Source organism: Coregonus clupeaformis, chromosome 12, assembly GCF_020615455.1.
Source record: "Coregonus clupeaformis isolate EN_2021a chromosome 12, ASM2061545v1, whole genome shotgun sequence".
NCBI lineage: Eukaryota > Metazoa > Chordata > Actinopteri > Salmoniformes > Salmonidae > Coregonus > Coregonus clupeaformis.
The window spans coordinates 14,407,055-14,421,520 of NC_059203.1; the positions used below are offsets into that span (position 1 = coordinate 14,407,055).

Genomic DNA, 14,466 nt, shown 5'->3' on the forward strand with positions numbered 1-14,466 from the left:
AAATGAAAGACATACAAGACCACTGATAATCTCCCTCGATCTGGGGCTCCACGCAAGATCTCACCCCGTGGGGTCAAAATGATCACAAGAACGGTGAGCAAAAATCCCAGAACCACACAGGGGGACCTAGTGAATGACCTGCAGAGAGCTGGGACCAAAGTAACAAAGCCTACCATCAGTAACACACTACGCTGCCAGGGACTCAAATCCTGCAGTGCCAGACGTGTCCCCCTGCTTAAGTCAGTACATGTCCAGGCCCGTCTGAAGTTTGCTAGAGTGCATTTGGATGATCCAGAAGAGGATTGGGAGAATGTCATATGGTCAGATGAAACCAAAATATAACTTTTTGGTAAAAACTCAACTCGTCTTGTTTGGAGGACAAAGAATGCTGAGTTGCATCCAAAGAACACCATACCTACTGTGAAGCATGGGGGTGGAAACATCATGCTTTGGGGCTGTTTTTCTGCAAAGGGACCAGGACGACTGATCCGTGTAAAGGAAAGAATGAATGGGGCCATGTATCGTGAGATTTTGAGTGAAAACCTCCTTCCATCAGCAAGGGCATTGAAGATGAAACGTGGCTGGGTCTTTCAGCATGACAATGATCCCAAACACACCGCCCGGGCAACGAAGGAGTGGCTTCGTAATAATTATTTCAAGGTCCTGGAGTGGCCTAGCCAGTCTCCAGATCTCAACCCCATAGAAAATCTTTGGAGGGAGTTGAAAGTCCGTGTTGCCCAGCGACAGCCCCAAAACATCACTGCTCTAGAGGAGATCTGCATGGAGGAATGGGCCAAAATACCAGCAACAGTGTGTGAAAACCTTGTGAAGACTTACAGAAAACGTTTGACCCGTGTCATTGCCAACAAAGGGTATATAACAAAGTATTGAGAAACTTTTGTTATTGACCAAATACTTATTTTCCACCATAATTTGCAAATAAATTCATAAAAAATCCTACAATGTGATTTTCTGGATTTTTTTTCTCATTTTGTCTGTCATAGTTGACGTGTACCTATGATGAAAATTACAGGCCTCTCATCTTTTTAAGTGGGAGAACTTGCACAATTGGTGGCTGACTAAATACTTTTTTCCCCCACTGTAGCTAACTTAATGTACCAGACACTTAGCTCTGCTGCTCTCTACCAAGAGTGATTAGTGTCAACGTTCGTAATGCCATGAGGGGTATCCTACCAGTCAGGTTTGAGGAGTTAGCGAGGTAGAGTTCAACACGGGATAACCGGTCATACGAATGTGGCTCACCTTTTAGTCAGGTACATTTCTATCCTCCTGATTCCTGTTTTTTGCACAAAATGAAAATGTGGCACAGACTTGCCCATGGATTAATGTTTCAGCGTTCTCAATGACGAGTTGGGTATTCGACTAGCTATGTGCGACATGCCTGCTAGAGTTGGTGGCAGGCGGGAAAGTCATTTCAACCGTCGTAGAACGGATAAAGCCTGAGCTGGAATGTGAAGCTAACTGAAGCTGGTTAGCTTTAGAAAACCCTGAGTAGATCTAGCTTGCTTCGTAACTAACATACCCCTATGGTGGTGCAGCAGAGCTTGTAGTTCTGAAATGTCAGTGTGATCTAATTTTAAAATGGTACAATGTTAATTTGATTTGATTTTAATATAAAATGAGGTTATAGTGACTATTGGCCCTGCTGTGTGTGTTTGTGGCCACAGGCAGCCCGTTCACAGTGAAGGTGACCGGAGAAGGCCGTATCAGAGAGAGCGTCACCAGGCGACAGAAGGCTGCTTCCATCGCTACCGTCGGTAGTGTCTGTGACCTCAACCTCAAGATACCAGGTAAGAACACCTGTAGAATATATTCCCATCCTGTTGTATATAACCTACAGACCAGTGGTTCCCATCCTGTTGTATATAACCTATAGACCAGTGGTTCCCATCCTGTTGTATATAACCTATAGACCAGTGGTTCCCATCCTGTTGTATATAACCTACAGACCAGTGGTTCCCATCCTGTTGTATATAACCTACAGACCAGTGGTTCCCATCCTGTTGTATATAACCTACAGACCAGTGGTTCCCATCCTGTTGTATATAACCTACAGACCAGTGGTTCCCATCCTGTTGTATATAACCTACGGACCAGTGGTTCCCATCCTGTTGTATATAACCTACAGACCAGTGGTTCCCATCCTGTTGTATATAACCTACAGACCAGTGGTTCCCATCCTGTTGTATATAACCTATAGACCAGTGGTTCCCATCCTGTTGTATATAACCTACGGACCAGTGGTTCCCATCCTGTTGTATATAACCTATAGACCAGTGGTTCCCATCCTGTTGTATATAACCTACAGACCAGTGGTTCCCATCCTGTTGTATATAACCTACAGACCAGTGGTTCCCATCCTGTTGTATATAACCTACAGACCAGTGGTTCCCATCCTGTTGTATATAACCTACAGACCAGTGGTTCCCATCCTGTTGTATATAACCTACAGACCAGTGGTTCCCATCCTGTTGTATATAACCTACGGACCAGTGGTTCCCATCCTGTTGTATATAACCTACGGACCAGTGGTTCCCATCCTGTTGTATATAACCTACAGACCAGTGGTTCTCTCTCTCTCTCACTCACTCACTCACTCACTCACTCACTCACTCACTCACTCACTCACTCACTCACTCACTCACTCACTCACTCACTCACTCTCTCTCTCACTGTCTCTCACGCTCTCTCATATATTGTGGTTCTGTAGCCACACGCCCGTCCATGTTTATATAGGCCAGAGAGATAGAGGGTTGGCCAAAACTGTAGTATGAGTATTGGACCGTAGAGGATTTACTGCTGGCTATCCCAAGGAGCAGGATGGGCTGGAAGCTAACGTATCGATGACAGCACGGTTATATCCCCAATATAGCGGAAGGGCTGGAAGCTAACGTATCGATGACGGCAGGGTTATATCCCCAATATAGCGGAAGGGCTGGATGCTAACGTATCGATGACAGCAGGGTTATATCCCCAATATAGCGGAAGGGCTGGAAGCTAACGTATCGATGACAGCAGGGTTATATCCCCAATATAGCGGAAGGGCTGGAAGCTAACGTATCGATGACAGCAGGGTTATATCCCCAATATAGCGGAAGCCCTTTCTCTGTAGCAGTTTGCTGATATCGTGCTCTGGGTGTGGACTCAACCAACTGTCAGTTAACCTTTTGGTCACGGGGTTCCCCATTCTACATGGGTCCTCATTCTAGCTTTCAAAATATGTTTTATTTTTCCTACTTTGCTTTTTCATCTACTTTTCTATTAAAAGTTTTTTCCTGATGTTACTATTTCCTTGACTTCTTTCTGTTACTGTTTACTGGACCTGGGCCTCTTTCTTTCTTTCTGTTACTGTTTACTGGACCTGGGCCTCTTTCTTTCTGTTACTGTTTACTGTACCTGGGCCTCTTTCTTTCTGTTACTGTTTACTGTACCTGGGCCTCTTTTCTTTCTGTTACTGTTTACTGTACCTGGGCCTCTTTTCTTTCTGTTACTGTTTACTGTACCTGGGCCTCTTTCTTTCTGTTACTGTTTACTGGACCTGGGCCTCTTTCTTTCTGTTACTGTTTACTGGACCTGGGCCTCTTTCTTTCTGTTACTGTTTACTGGACCTGGGCCTCTTTCTGTTACTGTTTACTGGACCTGGACCTCTTTCTTTCTGTTACTGTTTACTGTACCTGGGCCTCTTTCTTTCTGTTACTGTTTACTGGACCTGGGCCTCTTTCTTTCTGTTACTGTTTACTGGACCTGGGCCTCTTTCTTTCTGTTACTGTTTACTGTACCTGGGCCTCTTTCTTTCTGTTACTGTTTACTGTACCTGGGCCTCTTTCTTTCTGTTACTGTTTACTGTACCTGGGCCTCTTTCTTTCCAGCCCTGACTTCTCTTCCCTCTCCCTGTTTCTCCTCCTCCACCCCCTCCTCCTCCTCCTCCTCCCTCTCCCTGTTTCTCCTCCTCCTCGTCCCTCTCCCTGTTTCTTCTCTCCCTGTTTCTCCTCCTCCACCCCCTCCTCCTCCTCCTCCTCCCTCTCCCTGTTTCTCCTCCTCCTCGTCCCTCTCCCTGTTTCTTCTCTCCCTGTTTCTCCTCCTCCACCCCCTCCTCCTCCTCCTCCCTCTCCCTGTTTCTCCTCCTCCACCCCCCTCCTCCTCCTCCTCCCTCTCCCTGTTTCTCCTCCTCCACCCCCTCCTCCTCCTCCTCCCTCTCCCTGTTTCTCCTCCTCCTCCCTCTCCCTGTTTCTCCTCCTCCACCCCCTCCTCCTCCTCCCTCTCCCTGTTTCTCCTCCACCTCCTCCTCCACCTCCTATAGTGACGTGGTTCCTTCTGGCTCTATCCCAGGAAATCCTCTATGGTGTCTCTCCTATATGTCGCTCCCACTGCTCTGTGTGGCTGGGGAGCCGTGGAGGGCCCCCTGGTGGCAGAGGCAGGGTGGTGTCCAGGCTGTCTGGCCTAGTACTGGGCAGGGCCCCGGGCACGTGGAGGACCTCTGGTGCCACCCTGGTTCTAGGCAGGGACTCCACTGCTACTACCCTGGTACGGTGCAGGGCGGTGGGCATGTGGAGCGCTGCTACCCCCCTGGCGAGGCCCACAGGGCTGGAGGGTGCGTTGATAGCACTGGGCTTTCGGACGGCGAGGTTGGCAGAATGAACGCACTCCATCTTCATCACATGTCACCAGTGTGTATGTGCCTTCACATGCACCAACAGTCTCTTAACATTATTCCATTGTATTTAAAGCTGCATGTTTGTTTGGTTTCTTTTATGTTCTGCTTTTAAAAGTGAAATATCGACATTACCTAACTTTCTGGAGGGGGAGAGGGAGCGAGGGGGAGAGGGAGCGAGGGGGAGAGGGAGCGAGGGGGAGAGGGAGCGAGGGGGAGAGAAACTCTGACTCTCCCTACAGCCTGTTTCTCTCTCTGACTGACTGTGAGTCTCCCTACAGCCTGTTTCTCTCTCTGACTGACTGACTGACTGTGAGTCTCCCTACAGCCTGTTTCTCTCTCTGACTGTGAGTCTCCCTACAGCCTGTTTCTCTCTGACTGACTGACTGTGAGTCTCCCTACAGCCTGTTTCTCTCTCTGACTGACTGACTGTGAGTCTCCCTACAGCCTGTTTCTCTCTGACTGACTGACTGACTGACTGTGAGTCTCCCTACAGCCTGTTTCTCTCACTGACTGACTGTGAGTCTCCCTACAGCCTGTTTCTCTCTCTGACTGACTGACTGTGAGTCTCCCTACAGCCTGTTTCTCTCTCTGACTGACTGACTGACTGTGAGTCTCCCTACAGCCTGTTTCTCTCTCTGACTGACTGTGAGTCTCCCTACAGCCTGTTTCTCTCTCTCTGACTGACTGTGAGTCTCCCTACAGCCTGTTTCTCTCTCTGACTGACTGACTGTGAGTCTCCCCTACAGCCTGTTTCTCTCTCTGACTGACTGACTGTGAGTCTCCCTACAGCCTGTTTCTCTCTCTGACTGACTGACTGTGAGTCTCCCTACAGCCTGTTTCTCTCTCTGACTGACTGTGAGTCTCCCTACAGCCTGTTTCTCTCTCTGACTGACTGACTGTGAGTCTCCCTACAGCCTGTTTCTCTCTCTGACTGACTGACTGTGAGTCTCCCTACAGCCTGTTTCTCTCTCTGACTGACTGAGTCTCCCTACAGCCTGTTTCTCTCTCTGACTGACTGACTGTGAGTCTCCCTACAGCCTGTTTCTCTCTCTGACTGACTGACTGTGAGTCTCCCTACAGCCTGTTTCTCTCTCTGACTGACTGTGAGTATCCCTACAGCCTGTTTCTCTCTCTGACTGACTGACTGTGAGTCTCCCTACAGCCTGTTTCTCTCTCTGACTGACTGACTGTGAGTCTCCCTACAGCCTGTTTCTCTCTCTGACTGACTGTGAGTCTCCCTACAGCCTGTTTCTCTCTCTGACTGACTGACTGTGAGTCTCCCTACAGCCTGTTTCTCTCTCTGACTGACTGACTGTGAGTCTCCCTACAGCCTGTTTCTCTCTCTGACTGACTGACTGTGAGTCTCCCTACAGCCTGTTTCTCTCTCTGACTGACTGACTGTGAGTCTCCCTACAGCCTGTTTCTCTCTCTGACTGACTGACTGTGAGTCTCCCTACAGCCTGTTCTCTCTCTCTGACTGACTGACTGTGAGTCTCCCTACAGCCTGTTTCTCTCTCTGACTGACTGACTGTGAGTCTCCCTACAGCCTGTTTCTCTCTCTGACTGACTGACTGTGAGTCTCCCTACAGCCTGTTTCTCTCTCTGACTGACTGACTGTGAGTCTCCCTACAGCCTGTTTCTCTCTCTGACTGACTGACTGTGAGTCTCCCTACAGCCTGTTTCTCTCTCTGACTGACTGTGAGTCTCCCTACAGCCTGTTTCTCTCTCTGACTGACTGACTGTGAGTCTCCCTACAGCCTGTTTCTCTCTCTGACTGACTGACTGTGAGTCTCCCTACAGCCTGTTTCTCTCTCTGACTGACTGACTGTGAGTCTCCCTACAGCCTGTTTCTCTCTCTCTGACTGACTGTGAGTCTCCCTACAGCCTGTTTCTCTCTCTGACTGACTGACTGTGAGTCTCCCCTACAGCCTGTTTCTCTCTCTGACTGACTGTGAGTCTCCCTACAGCCTGTTTCTCTCTCTGACTGACTGACTGTGAGTCTCCCTACAGCCTGTTTCTCTCTCTGACTGACTGACTGTGAGTCTCCCTACAGCCTGTTTCTCTCTCTGACTGACTGTGAGTCTCCCTACAGCCTGTTTCTCTCTCTGACTGACTGACTGTGAGTCTCCCTACAGCCTGTTTCTCTCTCTGACTGACTGACTGTGAGTCTCCCTACAGCCTGTTTCTCTCTCTGACTGACTGACTGTGAGTCTCCCTACAGCCTGTTTCTCTCTCTGACTGACTGACTGTGAGTCTCCCTACAGCCTGTTTCTCTCTCTGACTGACTGACTGTGAGTCTCCCTACAGCCTGTTTCTCTCTCTGACTGACTGACTGTGAGTCTCCCTACAGCCTGTTTCTCTCTCTGACTGACTGACTGTGAGTCTCCCTACAGCCTGTTTCTCTCTCTGACTGACTGACTGTGAGTCTCCCTACAGCCTGTTTCTCTCTCTGACTGACTGTGAGTCTCCCTACAGCCTGTTTCTCTCTCTGACTGACTGACTGTGAGTCTCCCTACAGCCTGTTTCTCTCTCTGACTGACTGTGAGTCTCCCTACAGCCTGTTTCTCTCTCTGACTGACTGTGAGTCTCCCTACAGCCTGTTTCTCTCTCTCTGACTGACTGTGAGTCTCCCTACAGCCTGTTTCTCTCTCTGTGCTGTGGACTAATACATAATAATATAATAATAATAATATAATAGTATATACATCACCCCTCTCCCTTCTCCCCCTCCTTCTCTCCCCCTCCCTCCTTCTGCCTCTCCCTCCCTCCCTCTCTCTCTCCCTCCCTCCCTCCCTCCCTCCCCTCTCTCCCCCTCCCTCCCCTCTCTCCCCCTCTCTCCCCTCTCTCTCTCTCTCTCCCCCTCCTCTCTCTCTCCCCTCCTCTCTCTCTCCCCTCCCCTCCTCTCCCTCCCCTCTCTCTCTCTTTCTCTACCTCTCTCTCTCCTTCTCTACCTCCTCAGAGATAGACATCCATGATGTGTCAGCCCAGGTAACCAGTCCCTCTGGCACCACAGAGAAGGCAGACATGGAGGCGGTGGGGCCCGGCACCTACTGCGTACGCTTCGTGCCCAATGAGATGGGCATTCACACCGTGGCTGTGAAATACAGGGACCAGCACATTCCTGGGAGCCCCTTCCAGTTCACTGTGGGGCCCCTGGGAGAGGGAGGGGCTGGGAAGGTCCAGGCAGGGGGGCCAGGCCTGGAGAAGGCAGAGTGTGGAGTACCAGGTAGAGATATAGATGTATAGCTCTCTTATTCTCTCTTTATCCATCTCTTGATCCTCTCCATCTGTCTCTAAATCGTTCCATCTTTCCACATCTCTCTCCACATGGGGGGCAAATATGACTCTATATAATATTGATAACTATGTCTCCTTCTCCTCCATAGCTGAGTTCAGTATCTGGACGCGGGAGGCTGGTGCCGGTGGTCTGTCCGTCGCGGTAGAGGGGCCCAGCAGAGCTGAGATCTCCTTTGAAGACAGGAAGGATGGATCCTGTGGGGTGTCTTACATAGCTCAGGAGCCTGGTAAGGACCCAGCCACCTGGTCACTGGATCAACAATCTATCAGACATTACAGTTTCAAATGTCATGTTGAATTACATTTACATTTACATTTTAGTCATTTATTCAATTAGGGTTAAGTGCCTTGCTCAAGGGCACATCGACAGATTGAATTCTTCTCTATGCTCAAATGTTGTTTTACTGCATATTTAGTTTCCCTGAGTTTTACTGCATATTTAGTTTCCCTGAGTTTTACTGCATATTTAGTTTCCCTGAGTTTTACTGCATATTTAGGTCCCTGAGTTTTACTGCATATTTAGGTCCCTGAGTTTTCCTGCGTATCTTAAGGTATAGTTGAATGGGTCTGGTTGAATGGGTATTATAAAGGTAATAGTTTAACTGGTTGTGTCCCAATACCTGTACTTGCGTTCTAAATGGTAGGTATTTTGGGTATGCGAATAAGTAACGTTTTATAGTATGTGATTATTTTTTTTTATGAGTATACTTTAAATGCCAGGATGTCATACTCATTTCAGCTTCTCATCTAGTAGAATTCACTAAACACTACTGGAAACAGAATGGTCTTTATCTAGTAGAATTCACTGAACACTACTGGAAACAGAATGGTCTTTATCTAGTAGAATTCACTGAACACTACTGGAAACAGAATGGTCTTTATCTAGTAGAATTCACTGAACACTACTGGAAACAGAATGGTCTTTATCTAGTAGAATTCACTGAACACTACTGGAAACAGAATGGTCTTTATCTAGTAGAATTCACTGAACACTACTGGAAACAGAATGGTCTTTATCTAGTAGAATTCACTGAACACTACTGGAAACAGAATGGTCTTTATCTAGTAGAATTCACTGAACACTATTGAGGAACAGAATCGTCTATCGAGACCGACATGTGTCTGACAACAGCTGATAATCAAATCAAATCACATTTTATTTGTCACATGCGTCGAATACAACAGGTGTAGACCTTACTGTGAAGTGCTTACTTATAAGCCCTTAACCAACAATTGAGTTTTAAGAAAGAGTTAAGAAAATCTTTACTAAATAAACTAAAGTATAAAATAAAAATTAACACAATAAAATAACAATAACGAGGCTATATACAGGCGGTACCGGTACCGAGTCAATGTGCGGGGGTACAGGTTAGTCAAGGAAATTTGTACATGTAGGTAGGGGTAAAGTGACTATACATAGATAATAAACAGAGAGTAGCAGCAGTGTAAAAACAAAGGAGGGGGGGAACAATGTAAATAGTCTGGGTAGCCATTTGATTGTTCAGCAGTATTATGGCTTGGGGGTAGAAGCTGTTCAGGAGCCTTTTGGATCTAGACTTGGCGCTCCGGTACCGCTTGCCATACGGTAGCAGAGAGAACAGTCTATGACTTGGGCCTTCCTCTGACACCGCCTAGTATATACACTACCAGTCAAAAGTTTGGACACACCTATTAATTCAAAGGTTTTTCTTTATTTTTACTATTTTTTACATTGTAGAAAAATAGTGACGACATCAAAATTATGAAATAACACATGGAATCATGTAGTAACCAAAAAAGTGTTAAATAAATAAATAAAAATATATTTTATATTTGAGATTCTTCAAATAGCCACCCTTTGCCTTGATGATAGTTTGTACACTCTTGGCATTCTCTCAACCAGCTTCATGAGGTAGTCACCTGGAATGCATTTCAATTAACAGGTGTGCGTTCTTAAAAGTTAATTTGTGGAATTTATTTCCTCCTTAATGTGTTTGAGCCAATCAGTTGTTTTGTGACAAGGTAGGGGAGGTATACAGAAGATAGCCCTATTTGGTAAAAGACCAAGTCCATATTATGTCAAGAACAGCTCAAATAAGCAAAGAGAAACGACAGTCCATCATTACTTTAAGACATGAAGTCAGTCAATACGGAACATTTCAAGAACTTTGAAAGTTTCTTCAAGTGCAGTCGCAAAAACCATCAGGCGCTATGATGAAACTGGCTCTCATGAGGACCGCCACAGGAATGGAAGACCCAGAGTTACCTCTGCTGCAGAGGATAAGTTCATTAGAGTTACCAGCCTCAGAAATTGCAGCCCAAATAAATGCTTCAGAGTTCAAGTAACAGACACACCTCAACATCAACTGTTCAGAGGGGACTGTGTGAATCAGGCCTTCATGGTCGAATTGCTGCAAACAAACCACTACTAAAGGACACCAATAAGAAGAAAAGACCTGCTTGGGCCAAAATACACGAGCAATGGACATTAGACCATCCCATCTGGTTTGGGCTTAGTGGGACTATCATTTGTTTTTCAACAGGACAATGACCCAACACACCTCCAGGCTGTGTAAAGATTATGTTATCAAGAAGGAGAGTGATGGAGTGTTGCATCAGATGACCTGGCCTCCACAATCCCCCGACCTCAACCCAATTGAGATGGTTTGGGATGAGTCGGAAGGCAGAGTGAAGGAAAAGCAGCAAACAAGTGCTCAGCATATGTGGGAACTCCTTCAAGACTGTTGGAAAAGCATTCCAGGTGAAGCTGGTTGAGAGAATGCCAAGAGTGTGCAAAGCTGTCAAGGCAAAGGGTGGCTATTTGAAGAATCTCAAATATAAAAATATATTTTGATTTGTTTACTACATGATTCCATATGTGTTATTTCATAGTTTTGATGTCTTCACTATTATTCTACAATGTAGAAAATAGTTAAAATAAAAACCCTTGAATGAGTAGGTGTGTCCAAACTTTTGACTGGTATAGAGGTCCTGGATGGCAGGAAGCTTGGCCCCAGTGATGTACTGGGCTATACGCACTACCCTCTGTAGCGCCTCACGGTCGGATGCCGAGCAGTTGCCATACCAGGCGGTGATGCAACCAGTCAGGATGCTCTCGATGGTGCAGCTGTAGAACTGTTTGAGGATCTGAGGACCCATGCCAAATCTTTTCAGTCTCCTGAGAGGGAATAGGCGTTGTCGTGCCCTCTTCACGACTGTCTTGGTGTGTTTGGACCATGATAGTTTGTTGACGTTGAGGGAGAGGTTGTTGTCCTGGCACCACACGGCCAGGTCTCTGACCTCCTCCCTATAGGCTGTCTCATCGTTGTCGGTGGGCTGAGGGGAAGCGTTGTACCAAAAATGAACCAATGACGGGAATCAATGCAGTTGCGCATTAATGACACATTCTCAGTAGGAGGAGCCTAGTATGATGATATTCTCAGTAGGAGGAGCCTAGTATGATGATATTCTCAGTAGGAGGAGCCTAGTATAATCATATTCTCAGTAGGAGGAGCCTAGTATGATGATATTTGTTGCTTACTGCATTAGTTTTTTTCCTAAACGTTGTAAATAGTATGTAGTTTCTGTAGGTAGTACACAAGCCAGATTTCAGACAGCCATGGTCTATACAGTACTATACCTTTTTGTTGTTGTCAACACACACATCTTTCTCTGCAGGTGACTATGAGGTGTCTGTGAAGTTCAACGAGGAGCATATCCCAGACAGCCCGTACCTCGTGCCCGTCACGGCGCCAACGGACGACGCCCGCCGCCTCACTGTTGCTAGTCTTCAGGTGAGACACGAGGAGACACCTCCACACCTGCACCATGTCCGCAGCTATTTAGTTAGGAAAAAAATAAGAATAATGTTTGCAAGCTCCTAACACTTATTAGTTCGTGAGTTGCACAACAAATCTATTCAGTTTCAACATTTCCAGAGCTCCCTTGTAAAAAGAGATTTGTATCTCAAATGGGACTCAAATTGTTACATCAACTTAAAATAGATTGAATGGAGATATAAGATAGTGGTGGGCCAATCAGCTGTATTATCTTCTATCAGATTGAATAATGTGTTTTAAATGGGAATAAAGAACTACTGTGTTCCAAAGCCCTACTCCCATATCTTAATGAGGCATCACTAGTATGGACTGGACCCACTGGACTCCAAATGGTATCATGTTAGGGTTATGGACTGGACCCACTGGACTCCAAATGGTATCATGTTAGGGTTATGGGCTGGACCCATTGGACTCCAAATGGTATCATGTTAGGGTTATGGACTGGACCCACTGGACTCCAAATGGTATCATGTTAGGGTTATGGACTGGACCCACTGGACTCCAAATGGTATCATGTTAGGGTTATGGACTGGACCCACTGGGCTCCAAATGGTATCATGTTAGGGTTATGGACTGGACCCACTGGGCTCCAAATGGTATCATGTTAGGGTTATGGACTGGACCCACTGGACTCCAAATGGTATCATGTTAGGGTTATGGACTGGACCCACTGGGCTCCAAATGGTATCATGTTAGGGTTATGGACTGGACCCACTGGACTCCAAATGGTATCATGTTAGGGTTATGGGCTGGACCCACTGGACTCCAAATGGTATCATGTTAGGGTTATGGGCTGGACCCATTGGGCTCCAAATGGTATCATGTTAGGGTTATGGACTGGACCCACTGGACTCCAAATGGTATCATGTTAGGGTTATGGACTGGACCCACTGGGCTCCAAATGGTATCATGTTAGGGTTATGGACTGGACCCACTGGACTCCAAATGGTATCATGTTAGGGTTATGGACTGGACCCATTGGGCTCCAAATGGTATCATGTTAGGGTTATGGGCTGGACCCACTGGACTCCAAATGGTATCATGTTAGGGTTATGGACTGGACCCATTGGGCTCCAAATGGTATCATGTTAGGGTTATGGGCTGGACCCACTGGGCTCCAAATGGTATCATGTTAGGGTTATGGGCTGGACCCATTGGGCTCCAAATGGTATCATGTTAGGGTTATGGGCTGGACCCACTGGACTCCAAATGGTATCATGTTAGGGTTATGGACTGGACCCACTGGACTCCAAATGGTATCATGTTAGGGTTATGGACTGGACCCACTGGACTCCAAATGGTATCATGTTAGGGTTATGGACTGGACCCACTGGACTCCCAAATGGTATCATGTTAGGGTTATGGACTGGACCCACTGGACTCCAAATGGTATCATGTTAGGGTTATGGACTGGACCCACTGGACTCCAAATGGTATCATGTTAGGGTTATGGACTGGACCCACTGGACTCCAAATGGTATCATGTTAGGGTTATGGACTGGACCCACTGGACTCCAAATGGTATCATGTTAGGGTTATGGACTGGACCCACTGGACTCCAAATGGTATCATGTTAGGGTTATGGACTGGACCCACTGGACTCCAAATGGTATCATGTTAGGGTTATGGACTGGACCCACTGGACTCCAAATGGTATCATGTTAGGGTTATGGACTGGACCCACTGGACTCCAAATGGTATCATGTTAGGGTTATGGACTGGACCCACTGGACTCCAAATGGTATCATGTTAGGGTTATGGACTGGACCCACTGGACTCCAAATGGTATCATGTTAGGGTTATGGACTGGACCCACTGGACTCCAAATGGTATCATGTTAGGGTTATGGACTGGACCCACTGGACTCCAAATGGTATCATGTTAGGGTTATGGACTGGACCCACTGGACTCCAAATGGTATCATGTTAGGGTTATGGACTGGACCCACTGGACTCCAAATGGTATCATGTTAGGGTTATGGACTGGACCCACTGGACTCCAAATGGTATCATGTTAGGGTTATGGACTGGACCCATTGGACTCCAAATGGTATCATGTTAGGGTTATGGACTGGACCCACTGGACTCCAAATGGTATCATGTTAGGGTTATGGACTGGACCCACTGGACTCCAAATGGTATCATGTTAGGGTTATGGACTGGACCCATTGGACTCCAAATGGTATCATGTTAGGGTTATGGACTGGACCCATTGGACTCCAAATGGTATCATGTTAGGGTTATGGACTGGACCCACTGGACTCCAAATGGTATCATGTTAGGGTTATGGGCTGGACCCATTGGACTCCAAATGGTATCATGTTAGGGTTATGGGCTGGACCCATTGGACTCCAAATGGTATCATGTTAGGGTTATGGGCTGGACCCACTGGACTCCAAATGGTATCATGTTAGGGTTATGGACTGGACCCATTGGACTCCAAATGGTATCATGTTAGGGTTATGGACTGGACCCACTGGACTCCAAATGGTATCATGTTAGGGTTATGGGCTGGACCCATTGGACTCCAAATGGTATCATGTTAGGGTTATGGACTGGACCCATTGGGCTCCAAATGGTATCATGTTAGGTTTATGGACTGGACCCACTGGACTCCAAATGGTATCATGTTAGGGTTATGGACTGGACCCACTGGACTCCAAATGGTATCATGTTA

General features: G+C 46.8%; 1 protein-coding gene across 2 annotated transcripts in view; it reads left to right on the forward strand.

Annotated features, from left to right (window-relative positions):
* Positions 1-14,466, forward strand: part of LOC121577861 (filamin-B) — a 183,395-nt gene that overhangs the window by 154,286 nt on the left and 14,643 nt on the right. For both annotated transcript variants that reach the window (XM_041891803.2, XM_041891804.2), the window contains 4 exons: positions 1,689-1,811; positions 7,635-7,901; positions 8,062-8,199; positions 11,630-11,745. In XM_041891803.2, the coding sequence (XP_041747737.1) occupies positions 1,689-1,811; positions 7,635-7,901; positions 8,062-8,199; positions 11,630-11,745 (644 nt within the window). The remainder of the gene's footprint in view (positions 1-1,688; positions 1,812-7,634; positions 7,902-8,061; positions 8,200-11,629; positions 11,746-14,466) is intronic.